The following is a 13846-nucleotide window of genomic DNA, read 5'->3' as shown; positions in this document are numbered from 1 at the left end:
ATAACCAGCAAGATAGAATATCTCTTAAGTTGCAATAGTGGCACTTGTAACTTGGTGATAACCAACACCTATCTAATAGAAAATTATGCATAGTACTAAAAACTACCCAACAAGCCAAGGTGAGTGAAGTCATTAGCATAGAGGGAACGTAGGACAGCCACTCTCTTAAATCAGTGTCATTTTAAAATGACTAGAAATGTCCAGATCTGCAGATAAGTAGGACTATCACCAATTGTCCCAGTAGTTTCTGTCATCTATAAAAACTAGGTGAATAAATTCCTTAATTTTGAAAATCCTTCTGCCAGTTGGCCTGTACTTTAATGCAGGTGGCATTTGCTTGATTAATGTTTTATGTGAGAAGGACTAGCTCACTGGCAGCAGATGCCACCCTCTGGAGCAAGCGAGGAAGCAACACATGCCCATGACCCTTGCTTCAGTTTGTGCCCTGAATTTCCCTTGGTGAAAGTGTGTTACCTGGAAGTAAAATAAAGTAAATCAACTCCTCTCCAAGTTGCTTTTAAAATGTCTTGGTGGATTAATTAACGAAATAAAAAGCAAATGGAGACACCCCTTATCGATGAAGAATTCTTTTGGAGAAAACCAGAACTTTTATAAAAAGCCATAGCTGGTCAAAATACAGAGAACAACTGATACTGCGATGCCAATGTCCAATTCATACACTTTCAACACACACTCTACACTTAAGCTCAAAGAAAATGCAGGGATATGCAACAGAAAAGTTATAAGAGGGAGAAGGCAGTTTTTCATAACATTATCATCTAAATGTGACGGGAAAACTACAATCTTTAATCTACCCAGTGGAGGTGGCCTGGACCACACAGTTCCAGGAAGCCTTACTCTTGTGGCCATGAGCAGAACTTACCAACAGGTTTTACACCTGTATCATTCATTTCTTTTTAAGTTCAACACAGAATCTCAGCATGTACAGGGGTTCCTGACTGCACTCACACTAATCCCAGAGCATTCCATCTAGACATCTCTGGAGTCATCCTTCAGGAAGGATTATACTCAGAACGCAGTCCAGATCCATCCCTTGTGGAAGCTCGGGAGACTATCACTCCAGATAGCAGAGACTTCTGTCTCTCTGTTTTAACTTAACATTTTTTCCTGCGCACTGTGACTCTCTTCACGTTTTAGGTAAGCTCAAGCCTTTTTCTTTCTTCTGTGCTTAAGTTTCTGACAGTGAGGTCAGGATTCTTCTCAGAAGTTTTGGATAGTTCCTCAATACACCCAATAAGTTCAAACTTACACTTCAAAGAGACAAGAAAGAGAAAGATATAGAATTAATTTAAAATAGTACTTTAGCAATTCAATTATTTTTAACAGTGAAAAGCCCAAAATAATGTGCACGCAGGAAGGAAGGGAGAAAGACACAGAGAGAGAGAGAGAGAGACAGAGACAGAGAGACAGAGACAGAGAGAGACAGAGAGAAACAGACAGAGACAGAGACAGAGAGAGAAACAAAGAGAGAGAGACAGAGACACAGACAGAGACAGAGAGAGAGAGAAGAAATCAGGATTCAGAGGAAGAACGGAGTAAGCTCCAGCCATGGCGAAGAGCTTTAGCAGTTAAAGGTTGTTGGGTAGGGAAAGGCAGTTTTCTTCAGGGAAGAAGAGGCCGGTAACTGTGCACATGCTTCAGTGTGTGGCCCTACAGTCATGCACATATGGGCACACTGATTGGACTCAGTGGGCTATGAAAAGAGGGCATGAAGTTAGAGGGAACTGAAATGAAGTTGGAGAGAGAGTGTGGGGGTTCTTTTGACCAGAGTAAACTGTATACTTGAGTGAAATTCTCAACAAATAAATAACATAAGCATACATTTTCAGCTGAATCAATTTCTTAGCAGAAACACCAAGAAATCAGAGGAGGGGTGGCTTGTAGAAAGCTGTGATACCAAGCTTCAGAAAGAGTTTGAATAACACTAGGTAGGGGGACTAGGTAGTCAGAGTGTGTGTTCAGGAGGCACAGGACTCATGCTGGGAACACTCCAGAAAGGCCACAGCAGGAGAGGAAGACTTCACACCTTTCCTCCCATAACATCCATTTCCCCTTCTGTGTCTACAATGCTGGTGGACAAGTTTCCTGTCGCTAGAAGCAACTTCATCAACGTCTGCTCAATATAGCTATTCGTGAGTTATTCCAGTTCATATCCGCAACAGAAGGAGATGTCAGAACTTTTTCACACAGCAGATTCAGATGAGCCACGATCAGCAGGAAGCCTTGATACCCATTTTGAAAACTGCCATAGCTGCTGATAATAATTCTGTCATAATAATAGCTACAAGCTCCCTACAAATGCACAATTATCATGGTTGGGGGGAAATTCTGGCCATGTAAATTGTGCTTTTATTTTATATTCTTTCCTTTAGCAGAGCAAACATTTGGCCATTGTGGCAGAAACTGGTATTCTTCTTCCAATTTCATCATGTTGTAATTCTCAAGTAGTAAGACGCAACCTGAGTTTTAAGATTATTGTGGGTTCACTTTTCCGTCTTCTTTGGAACAAGCCAAAGCCATTTGACTAAATCCGAGGACAGAATATTACTGTAAGTGATCCGAACATATTCTAATCAGCCTTTCAATAACACTCACATCCATGTTTTATTCCTTCTCATGGGTGTACATTTGTTACAATGAAGATATAATATCTGGAACAATACAACTACCTTGAACCATATGATCAAACTAGGTTTTGAGTCTGCTGGCCTACTAAAAGGAAGGAGGCTACATTATTGATTATACTACAGTTTCCAGGCCAATCACATGTACATTGTCTATTGAAAGTTATATTTATAAAATAAGCTTCTACTTCATTTACATCAACCAAAATTTTTAAACTTTTATTTCAAGATTCATCCTAAAAATAAACAAGATAGAATACAATAATCTATGTGCATTGTTGTAAATATTTAGAATCCCATCTGGAGCAATCCAGATACTCAGTGTCTCCAGAGCTGCCAACCTGAGTTTGGTTTCCAGAACCCTTACAGTGCAAGGGCAGAATGGGCCTCAGTACATTGTCACCCGACTTTCATTTGTGTTTTATAGCATGACTGCATCTCATATTCAGTGCGTAAATGCTATAAGAATTTTTAAACAGAATTCAAGCTTCCTTAAGGCTATATATCAGAAATATCTTTAGAAATAATTAATAGAAGAAATTATATTTGGAAATAAAACAAATTTATTTAAACTAAAAGCACTTTAGGGAAAGGGACACTTCTCGATTGTAGAAACTTGCCTAGCACATTGAGGACCTAGGTTTGAACTCTAGAACCGCCCAAACAAACATACAAACAAGCAAATAAACACAAACATAAATGTTCAATAAAATATTTATAATTTATTATTTAATAGGTATTTCTATCCTTAAATAACATACTCTTTTAAATAATGATTCAAATTCATACCATACAACTTTGAGAAAAAAATATACAATTCAATTAATTCTTAAAATGACTTCAGAAAAAAATAACTATATTCTTTAACATTAGTCAAAACACACTGTATGCAATAAGAGAGTTCCTGGTTAAAGAAACAAGCATTTTTTTAAATAAAAATTAATAGAAAATTGTGTTTTCAAATGTTAGATTTAAAAGTGTGAGTCTCCTCTTTAGTGTGGACAGTTTAGACTTTGCACATGAAGGAACGTTCTTGCATGTAAAATGCTAACCTCAGTTCTGCATCTCCTTGCAAGGTGTGAAAACTCAAGCCAGAAAGAGAAGAGAAGAAAAGTGTTCTAGTTATTTCTTTTCTATGGAACAAATATTTTATGTCTTAGTAATTATAAAGGAAAAGAAAAACGTTTGTTCTCCAATTGAATTTGTGCTGTTGTTATCCAGGCTGTTGTGAAACTAGACTTAAGCTAGAAGAAAACTCAGAACTCATGTAGGGTACAGTTTCCACTAATGTGGAATTACTAACACACCCTCATTTTGATTGTGTTTATTATTATTATTATTTTCTTTCTGATAACATAAATGCTTTTTTGAACATTTGGTTATTTTGCCTGAGTAGCTATTTATCAATTCAAAGAGAGAGGCCAAGTTGGAAATCACATTTTGGAAAGATTAAAGTAAGTGAAGTTGAACGCCCAGGATGCTCTTCAGGACTTAACAATATTGCTAGTGTTTCTGAGTTTTAAAATTATGGGTCCACAGTGTTTTCCTTTTGTTTTTCTTGATTATTTAAAGTCTGGTATAATTTAAAAATATTCCTCTGTGTGTGTGTGTGTGTGTGTGTGTGTGTGTGTAAGAGAGAGAGAGAGAGAGAGAGAGAGAGAGAGAAAGAGAAAGACAGACAGACACACAGACAGACAGACAGAGAGACAGAAAAACACACAGAGAGCTTGCATCACATGTACTCATGATAAATGGGTATTTTGTGTTAATGTGTGTAAATACTTTACACATAGGTCACAGGAAAAGGGTAGAGAAAGAGGGGAAAGAGAGAGATCTTGTGAGGGTAAAAGACTATCTCTTTCTGATTCTTCACAGAGTGCATTACAAGAGAATTTGTGTCTCTAATCAAACCTACATGATTCTCATTTGATACATCAAAATGCATAAATGTATAAATCAATGCAGCTTGATTGCTGGCACTCATGTGTTGTTATGTTTAAAAATACTTTAAAATTATGATTTCACTTAATTTGAATGACATTGGCACTCTATATAAAGAAATTAGTTCAATCTGCTTGTAGTTAGTGTGGGGAGAGAAAAGATGGAGACAGAAACTTCTTAGAAACAGTGCTTAGCAGCAGAGGGATGAAGACTGACGAGAAAATGCCAGTGATTCTGAAACCAAGGTACCAGTCTGAGAAATTTGTGAAAATTAGTTTAACACCACATAGGGGTGTGGATGTACCTGATAACTACAGAAAAATCAACCTCCAAAAATCATTTTTAATTTTTCTTCTAATTGTTGAAATTATATTTTAATTATAATATCTCTCCCCTCTCATTCCTTACTCCAAACCCTCACACATATCCTTAAACACTCTCCTTAATGCTCATACCTCCTTTTTTCTAATTGTTATTGTATGCACATATGCATATACATATATTGCTAAATATAACCTGTTTAGTCCAAATGAACACTGGCCATTTGACACTTGGCAACAAAAGAGCTTAAAAACAGTAAATAAATACTTTAAGTCTAGATCCTAATTCATACCTTGTTTCTTTCCCTTTTTTCCCCTTGTCTTTGAATTTAAAGACAAAATTGTGAGCTAATAATCATTGGCTTTAGGGCAGCCCTGATTTGAGATAATCACCATTGCTGTAATTTTGAAGTGCTGTTAATTTAATATAAAGAGTGGTTTGTTCCACAACTTAAGATCCTTTTAACATTTAGTTCCTTCCAACTGGTTTTCTAAACCCTCGAGGATTATTGTGTTTTATTTTTTAGTAAGGGCTCCATTAACTTACTAAGAAGTTTTCACAGAAACTTCTAACTGACCTTGATAAGAGTCTGTGAAGTTAAAATATAAAACAAGATGTAAATGAAAACAGGACAACCATTTTATCAGTGTACTAGGTCACGGTAGATGCTGTCAAACCATGAAAAGTTACCTGGCTAGAGATGTATACAAAGTGATTTAATATTGATCATACAACTGAGTATGATGTTGCATTACAGAGGTAGAATATTTTTTTTCATTCTTTTTATTATTTATTCAATAAACAAGATGATAGAAATTTAAATTGTGTGTCTATAGTACATTTATAGATTTAAATTCATGTACTGACATAAAAAGATGAATTTCGAAGAAAACAGGATGTTATTAGTTTGAAAGTCTTAGATATAATGGAAGAGTTCCTCTCTTGATTTGCTTTCAAAATACAGTCCTCACTCACTAAGACTCACGAAAGATAAGAAATGCTATAAAGTATGCAATAATGACTAGTTTATTTTGTTTAATGAAAGAAACATGAGATCCACTTTTGTAACAAAGTGGAAAGAGAGTATAATGTTCGAAAACTAATTTCTAAAAATTATTCATCAGACACATCTGAAAACCTAATGATTTCTAAATAACAGCTTCCCATATTTCCTTTTCTGCAGCTTCCAATAAACAGAATTCTAATTCCTATTTCTTAGGGTTGACTCAATTTAATACTTTATACAAATGAGATTACATTGTATTTGTCCCTCTGAAACTGACTTGCTCTACCAAATTTTATGTCTTCATGTTGTCTCACAGTAGACTATGTTTCTTTCTTTAGGTGAGGTAATAATGCATTGTATGTATAAATAACTTTTCAATATATATTAGTTTTACAAAGTAATGGATGTTTATGCTATGGTCACACAGAAATATAATGCATCTTATTCAAATTAACTCTACTATTGTTCCTCACACTTCTCTACCTTCCATGGTATTAACATGGCCAGTGTAGTCAACATATGAAGACAATCATGCTGTATTTGTCTTCTTTTATTGGTTTATTTCATTAAGTATTATCTCAGTTCCACCCAGTTTATGTAGTTACAGGGTTTTTTTTTGTTTGTTTTTTGTTTTGTCTTTTGTGGATTTTTGTTTTTTGTTTTGTTTTGTTTTTGTTTTCAAGACAGGGTTTCTCTGTAGCTTTAGAGCCTGTCCTGGAACTAACTCTTGTAGACCAGGTTGAACTCACAGAGATCCTCCTGCCTCTGTTTTCTGAGTGCTGGGATTAAAGGCTTGTGCCACCACCACCCAACTTGTAATTACAGTATATTTATGTCTCCATTGTCTGTTTATTTCTTTATCATTCATCTTGTAAAAGATACCCATACTGATACTATACCTTGTTTGTTGCAAACAATGATATGATAATCAAGGTTTTGCAGGCATCTCTATAAAAAACTGAATTTGATTCCCTTAAGTGTAGACCCAGAAGTGGGGTGTGAATGTGAAACTAATATACATTCACAGCAGTAGTGTCTGAGAGCTCATCCCCTGCCCTTAGCTCCTGAATCCTTGTCAGTTTTTATTGTTTTCTTTCTCAATGATATACATTCTGACATGGCAATTTCGTTTTTATTTGCACTTCCCCGCGGACTAAAAATATTGAAACTTTTGCCATAGATTCATTGTGCATTTGTGTTTAGACACTGAAAGGGTCTGGTTCACAAACCTTCTTGCCTGGGTATGTCACTCCTTTTCTTGCATTCCTAACTTCTAACCTTGTGGTGCCATCTGAAAACCTAGAAGCCCAGTTCCAGACAGAGGCTCACAAACCCTTTGCTTCCAAGAAACTTTTGCAGCATAAGTCGCTTTGTCCCTTTCCAAACTTACCCATGTCCTCCCATTTTTCCCTGCCTATAGCTGTTTCTACAACCACAAGCCTAGCTCCAGATCAGTAGCTTTAGAACCTGTTTTCTTTATGAGTCACCTTCGATTGAAGAAGACAGTCTTTTTCTCTCCTTTCCTTCACTCTAACTTCTGCTATCTTGACACAGATAGTCTAAATACCAGACCTATAGTTTGGAAGCCATTTTTTCCTGGTCCAATATATAAACTCATCCCCCAACTGTACTTGGCCTAGTTAAGATCATACATCCTCTTCACTGGTGTTATCCACAATATATCAGATTGTCACATCAAATATACAATCAAAGAAAGAAATTTGAATGAACAAACCAAATTGTAAAAATGAAAACAATTTGAATGACTAAGACATCATGTCTCCCATCAAAGTCTCTGGTTCTATAAAAGTTTTCTCCAATAAAAACTACTTATGAACCCAAGGATACAGAATCCCAAGAACAATAATAAAATTTATCAAATAATTTAATGCATTTAAGGAAATTATGAATTAACATTTCATTGAATTCCAGAATGATAATAATAAACACTTGAGTTATGTCAAAGGAAAAACCGACATATAACTGAATGAAATCATGAACAGAATTCAACATTTGAGGAATGAATTCAATATAGATACAGTAACATTGAAGACCACACAAGGTGAAGTAAAGATGACAGTGAAAATTTTATTATTACAATTATAAAACCTAGAGGGAAGCCTTAAAATTAGAACAAAATAAGCAAAACAGAGAGTAGCAGTACTCAAAATAAAGGATCTCGAAAAATATAAGCAAAGTATAAAGAAGATGTTTAGAAAACTCAGGAAAGGGATATACAGAAAATGTGATATAGCATCAGAAACTAAATATTTCAAATATTAACACAGATAAGGGAGAAGAATCCCAGGTTGCTTATATTTGCTAACTCTTTAACAAAATCATATAATAAAACCTTCCCAGACTAAGGAAAGACACACCATACATAACAAAAAGCACACAGAACTACATGTAGAGTAGACAAAAAAGAAACAGTGCATTATATATAATTGTTAAAACACAGGATATACAGAGAAAAGAAAAAAATAATCATTGAAATTCATCAAAGAAAATCACAAGTTAAAGAAACACAAAGACAAACATAAAAACACTTATAAGAAAACATATTATTTTTCAATAGCAATTTGGAAAACCAAAAAAAACCTGAAGCAACACACCCCAATTTCTGCAAAAAAAAAAAAATAATAAGAAAAGTAAAGAAAGGAAGAAAGAAAGGTAAAAGTCACATGGTATGTAATCTTGACTTTTGTACCACACAAAAAACATATAACATAACTGAAGGAGAAAGAGAAACTTTGCCTGGTTCAAAGAACCTAAAAATTAAACTAAGCAGATCACTGGAAGCAGTACTTTTGAAGACAGAAATAAACAAACCAAGGGATTCTAAAAAGAAAACAAATAGTGATAATTTAATGTTCTATGAATAACAATAAAAAACACAAATAAGCAAATATCAACTGCAATCTATACACACCTTTCAATAATTATAAATATTAGTGGCCTCAACTCTTCAATCAAAAGATACAGCCCAATCTCTTCATTCGGTTGGTCACTTGGACAAAAAAACAAACGAGAAATCACAGAATTAAATAACATCTTACATAAATGTACTCCAGATAGAGTTCCCAGAGGCCGTGAGTTGGAAGTGACCTGAATGTCCCTTCTCTGAGGACTAACTTTCATGTTTACATAATGCCCTTTGCAGGATTCCAATGGAGAGAAGCAACCAACAGTCCTACCCAACTATAATGTACAACAATGACTAGCATGATAACTTGAAAATTACAGTAGAGGCATGATTCCTTAGATAGTAACCAAAAACTCTCTGATTGATCTTAAGGCCTTGCTCAACAAAAGATAAATCTTTCTTGGAACTGGAAAGCTAACAACTACTAAATAACAGTGAGCTCAAGGATCTTGGAGAAGACTCTACAACCTTCATTTTAGTAGTCACACATATTTTCTAACAACAACCCAAACATTTGGAGTTATACTCACAGAAAATACAGTCCTCATTCCTCACCAAAGAAATTCCTCTTTGCCACAGTGACTGTTAAAAAAAAACACAATAGCAAAAGAAAAATAAAAAAATAAAAAGAGCAGAAAACCAAAGCCAAATAAAACAAAACCCACAACCAAACAAAACACAGTTTCTCAATATGATCTATTTGCCTGCAAAATTCAAGATGTCATTATTTTTCTCTGCTGTGTAGTGCTCCGTTCTATAAATTTACCACAATTTCCTTATTCAGTCAAGGTTCATTTATGTTGTTTCCAGGTTTTTACTTTGACAAACAATGCTGCTATGAATATAGTTGAGCACATGTCCTTGTGGTACAATTGAGCATCCTTTGGGTATATACCCAAAACTAAGATTGCTGGGTCTTGAGGAAGTTTGTTTCCTAATTTTCTGAGAAATTGCCATACAGATATCCAAAGGGGCTGTATCAGCTTGCATTTCCACCAGCAATGCAGGAGTGTTCCCTTTACCCCACAACCTCTCCAGCACAAGTTATCATCAGCTGAGTGAGGTAACACACACCCAGAAAGACGATTATCATATGTACTCATTCCTAAGTAGTTTATAAACATAAAGCAAACAAAATCAGCCTACATATCACAATCCCAGAGAACCTAGACAGCAATGAGGATCCTAAGAGAGACTTACATGGATGTAATCCACGTGAAAAGTAGTAAAAGACAGTATCTCCTGAGTAAATTGGGAACACGGGGACTATGGGAGAGGGTTGAAGGAGAAGCGAGAGACACGGAGGGGAGCACAGAAAAATGTAGAGTTCAATAAAATAAGTTTTAAAAAGCCTATAGTCCCAGTGGATACATTTGCAAAACACTACCTAAGCTAAGTCTCAGGGATCATTACAAAAAAAGGGGATAGAAAGATAAGATACAGGGGACCAGGAAATTCTCTGTGAGAGTGTGTTACCTAGATATGTGAGAAATTACACCAATAAAACTTAACCAATATAACTGCCCGAATGTAAGCTGAACAGGGACAGCACAAATAGATATGGCAAAGTAGATGAAGGAAAGCCTAAAAGTCCTCAACTCTACACAAAGAATGACAGTCAACCAAGGAATGCCTAGAGTAGAAGAAATAGTCTTGCACATGGAAGAGAACAACAATTATTTTTCCAGTGCCCATTTATCCAGTATGACCAGCCCTGACAACACACATATGCATAACTTTATAACGACTGAGCAGGTTGTATTTAGGTATATATGTATATACATGCATACATTCATGTACACATGCTTTAACAATTAATAAAGAGAACATGGATTTGAAGAGGAGCAAGGGGGCATGCAGGAGGGTTTGGATGGAGGAAAGGGAAGGGAGAGATGTTCTGTGTACTATAGACTCATAAAGAAAAAAATTAAAAATGTATCTGATACATAACTACAGAATATTCTACTCAAATGCCAAATAATGAACATTATAGTCAGCAGCACATACAAACTTTTCTAAAATAGAACACATGCTGGAACACAAAACAAACTTTAACAAATACAGAAAAATTCGACTAATTTTATACAACATATCCAACCATTAGGAAATAGCACTTAAAATTTCTAGTAAATAAACCCCGGTAATTGTTTAAAGACATAGATGTTAAGCAACTCATACTGAATGAGGAATGGATCAAGGAAGAAAATCAAGAAATAAATGAATATATTGCTGGAACTAAATGAAAATGAAAACACAACACAACAAAATCTCTGGGACACATTAAGAGCAGTTTTATGAGGGAAGTTTATAGCCTATTTCCCTACATTAAAAAAAATCGGAAAGAGCAGAAATAAATGACTTAATTATACAGCTGAAATTTTTGGAAAAAAAAGAACAATCCAAACCCCAAACACCATATGGCAAGAAATAATAAAAATCAAAATTGGAATTAATGAAATAGAAACAAAAAGAACATTTTAAAGAACCAGTCAATATGAAAGCTGGTTCTTTGAGAAGATAAACAAAAATGACAGACACTTGGCTCAACTAACCAAAGAAAGAAAGTGTTAACCCAAATTAACAGGATCAGAATTGAACAGGGAAACAAAAACAAACACTAAAAAATAAATAAATAAATAAAAATAGTCTAAGGAGTTTTTTTAAGAACCTAAGTTACAGTAAGTTGGAAAATATAAAAGAAACACATGTATTTCTTGATTAATCCCAGCTACAAAAGTTAAACCAACAAGAGAACAATAACAGAAATAGACCCATAACAAAAGAGGAGGTTGAAGCAGAAATAAAAGGTCTTCTGACTAAAATATTTCTAAAGCCAGATGTATATTCAGAGCAGAAACCTGCCAAACTAATATTTCTTAAATTCTTTTAAAAAAGAAATGGAAAAATTACTTCCTAATGAATTCTTTGAAACTGATATTACTCTAATTATTAAATAAGGTTAAAACAACTAAACTATGTAGCATAAATCCATAATAATAAGAGATACAAAAAAACCTCCAAAAAGTTTCAATAAAATACCAGCAAACCAAATGCTAGCACATTTCAATAACAGTCACCATGATTTAGTTGCCTTTAATCTACAAATCTCAAGGCTTATTTAATATATGAAAGTCAATAACATAATAAATATATAAATGGACTGAAAATTATGAGATCATCTCAAGAAATATAGATGTGTGAGGAACATAATTAACAAAATTAAGGTGCATTTTTATGACAAGAGTTCCAGAGAGAGTAGGACTAAAGGAAGTACACCTCAAAATAAATATGGCTATGTTTCACAGTCAAAATTATCTTAAGCAGAGAAAAACTTGAAGCAATCCAACAAATACAAGCAACTAGACAGGGCTGCCTACTATCCCCAAACCATTTTAATACATGTTTGGCTTCCTGGAGTACTAATGCAAGAGAAGAAAATTAAATAGAAATGAATAGGAAAAGAAGAATTCAAAGTTCTTCTCTTTTCAGATAATATACTATTCCACTATAAAACTTTTAAATATAACCAACAATCTCAGCAGCATGTAAGTATACAAAATCAACTTAAAAAATCAAGAGTTTCATATACACCAACAGAAAACACAGTGAGAAAGGAGTCATGAGTATAGTAACACAAAAACAGCAAAAATCTTGTAGTAAGTGTAACCAAGGGGTTTAAAGATCTTTCTAGTGAAAACTTGAAATCTCTGAAGCCAGGGACTGAGAAAGACACTAGAAAGTGGAAATACATCCTGTGTTCATGGATGGGTATAAACAACATTGAGAAATGAAAATGGCCATTCGACCCAAAGCGTTTTACAGATACAATGTGATTGCAATATGAATAACCACATAACTCTTCATAGAAAAATAGTTCTAAAATTCCTATGGCATGACAATCAACACTGAATAATTGAAGCAATTCTGAATAAAAGAATACTGGAAGGTTTGCTATTATAGACGTCAAGGTATACTCTAGAGCTATAGTAATAAAAGCAATATGGCAGAGGCACAGAAACAGACAGGAAGACCAATGGAATATAATAGAGAATCTAAGCATGCATATTCATAACAATAACTATTTGATATTTGACAGAGCTAAATACATATATTGAAGAAGGACAGCATATTCAAGAAATGGTTTTGGGGCTGGATTGCAGCCGCCAAAATGAAGTTCAATCCCTTTGTGACTTCTGACCGGAGCAAGAACCGCAAACGGCATTTCAATGCACCTTCTCACATTCGGAGGAAGATCATGTCTTCCCCACTTTCCAAAGAGCTGAGACAGAAGTACAATGTTCGCTCGATGCCCATTCGAAAGGATGACGAAGTTCAGGTTGTCCAGGGACACTACAAAGGCCAGCAGATTGGCAAAGTGGTCCAAGTGTACAGGAAGAAATACGTCATCTACATTGAACGGGTGCAGCGGGAAAAGGCTAATGGCACAACTGTCCACGTGGGCATCCACCCCAGCAAGGTCGTGATCACCAGGCTAAAGCTGGACAAAGACCGAAAGAAGATCCTCGAAAGGAAAGCCAAGTCTCGACAAGTAGGAAAGGAGAAGGGCAAATACAAGGAAGAAACGATTGAGAAGATGCAGGAGTAGGGGCCTCTCATACAGTTTTCATTAAAGACTGCTTGAGTAGTAAAAAAAAAAAAAAAAAAAAAAAAAAAAAAAAAAAAAAAAAAGAAATGGTTTTGGGAGAATAAGACCTGTAACTGTCTATGAGTTTCCACCAAAATTAGATCTCAGTATATCAAAGACCTCAATTTAAAACCTAACACATAAAATTGCTAGAGGAAAACATAACCAATATCCTACATGATATAGGTACAGTGTAGAATTTTGTGAGCAGGTCTCTATTTTCTTCAGAACAGGTAACACTTACGAACTCAGGATTCATAAGGAGCTAAAATGATTCTACACAGGCATAAAAACAATAAAGCAAGCAAAGAACTCTATGAAGGGAGAGACTCTTTACCAATTGTATGTCTTAGAGATCATTA

At 34.9% G+C, this 13846-nt stretch overlaps 1 protein-coding gene across 1 annotated transcript; it reads left to right on the top strand.

Moving 5' to 3' along the window:
- The first annotated feature begins 12986 nt into the window (after positions 1-12986).
- On the top strand, positions 12987-13532 carry LOC142850706 (large ribosomal subunit protein uL24-like). The gene has a single exon (XM_075974630.1). The coding sequence runs from the start codon at positions 13008-13010 to the stop codon at positions 13443-13445; it is 438 nt and encodes a 145-aa protein (XP_075830745.1). The 5' UTR covers positions 12987-13007; the 3' UTR covers positions 13446-13532.
- Positions 13533-13846: the final 314 nt, after the last annotated feature.

Source organism: Microtus pennsylvanicus, chromosome 5, assembly GCF_037038515.1.
Source record: "Microtus pennsylvanicus isolate mMicPen1 chromosome 5, mMicPen1.hap1, whole genome shotgun sequence".
In the NCBI taxonomy this organism is placed as follows: Eukaryota; Metazoa; Chordata; class Mammalia; order Rodentia; family Cricetidae; genus Microtus; species Microtus pennsylvanicus.
The sequence above is the reverse complement of the archived record's forward strand: the minus strand, read 5'-3'. Positions and strand labels throughout refer to the sequence as shown.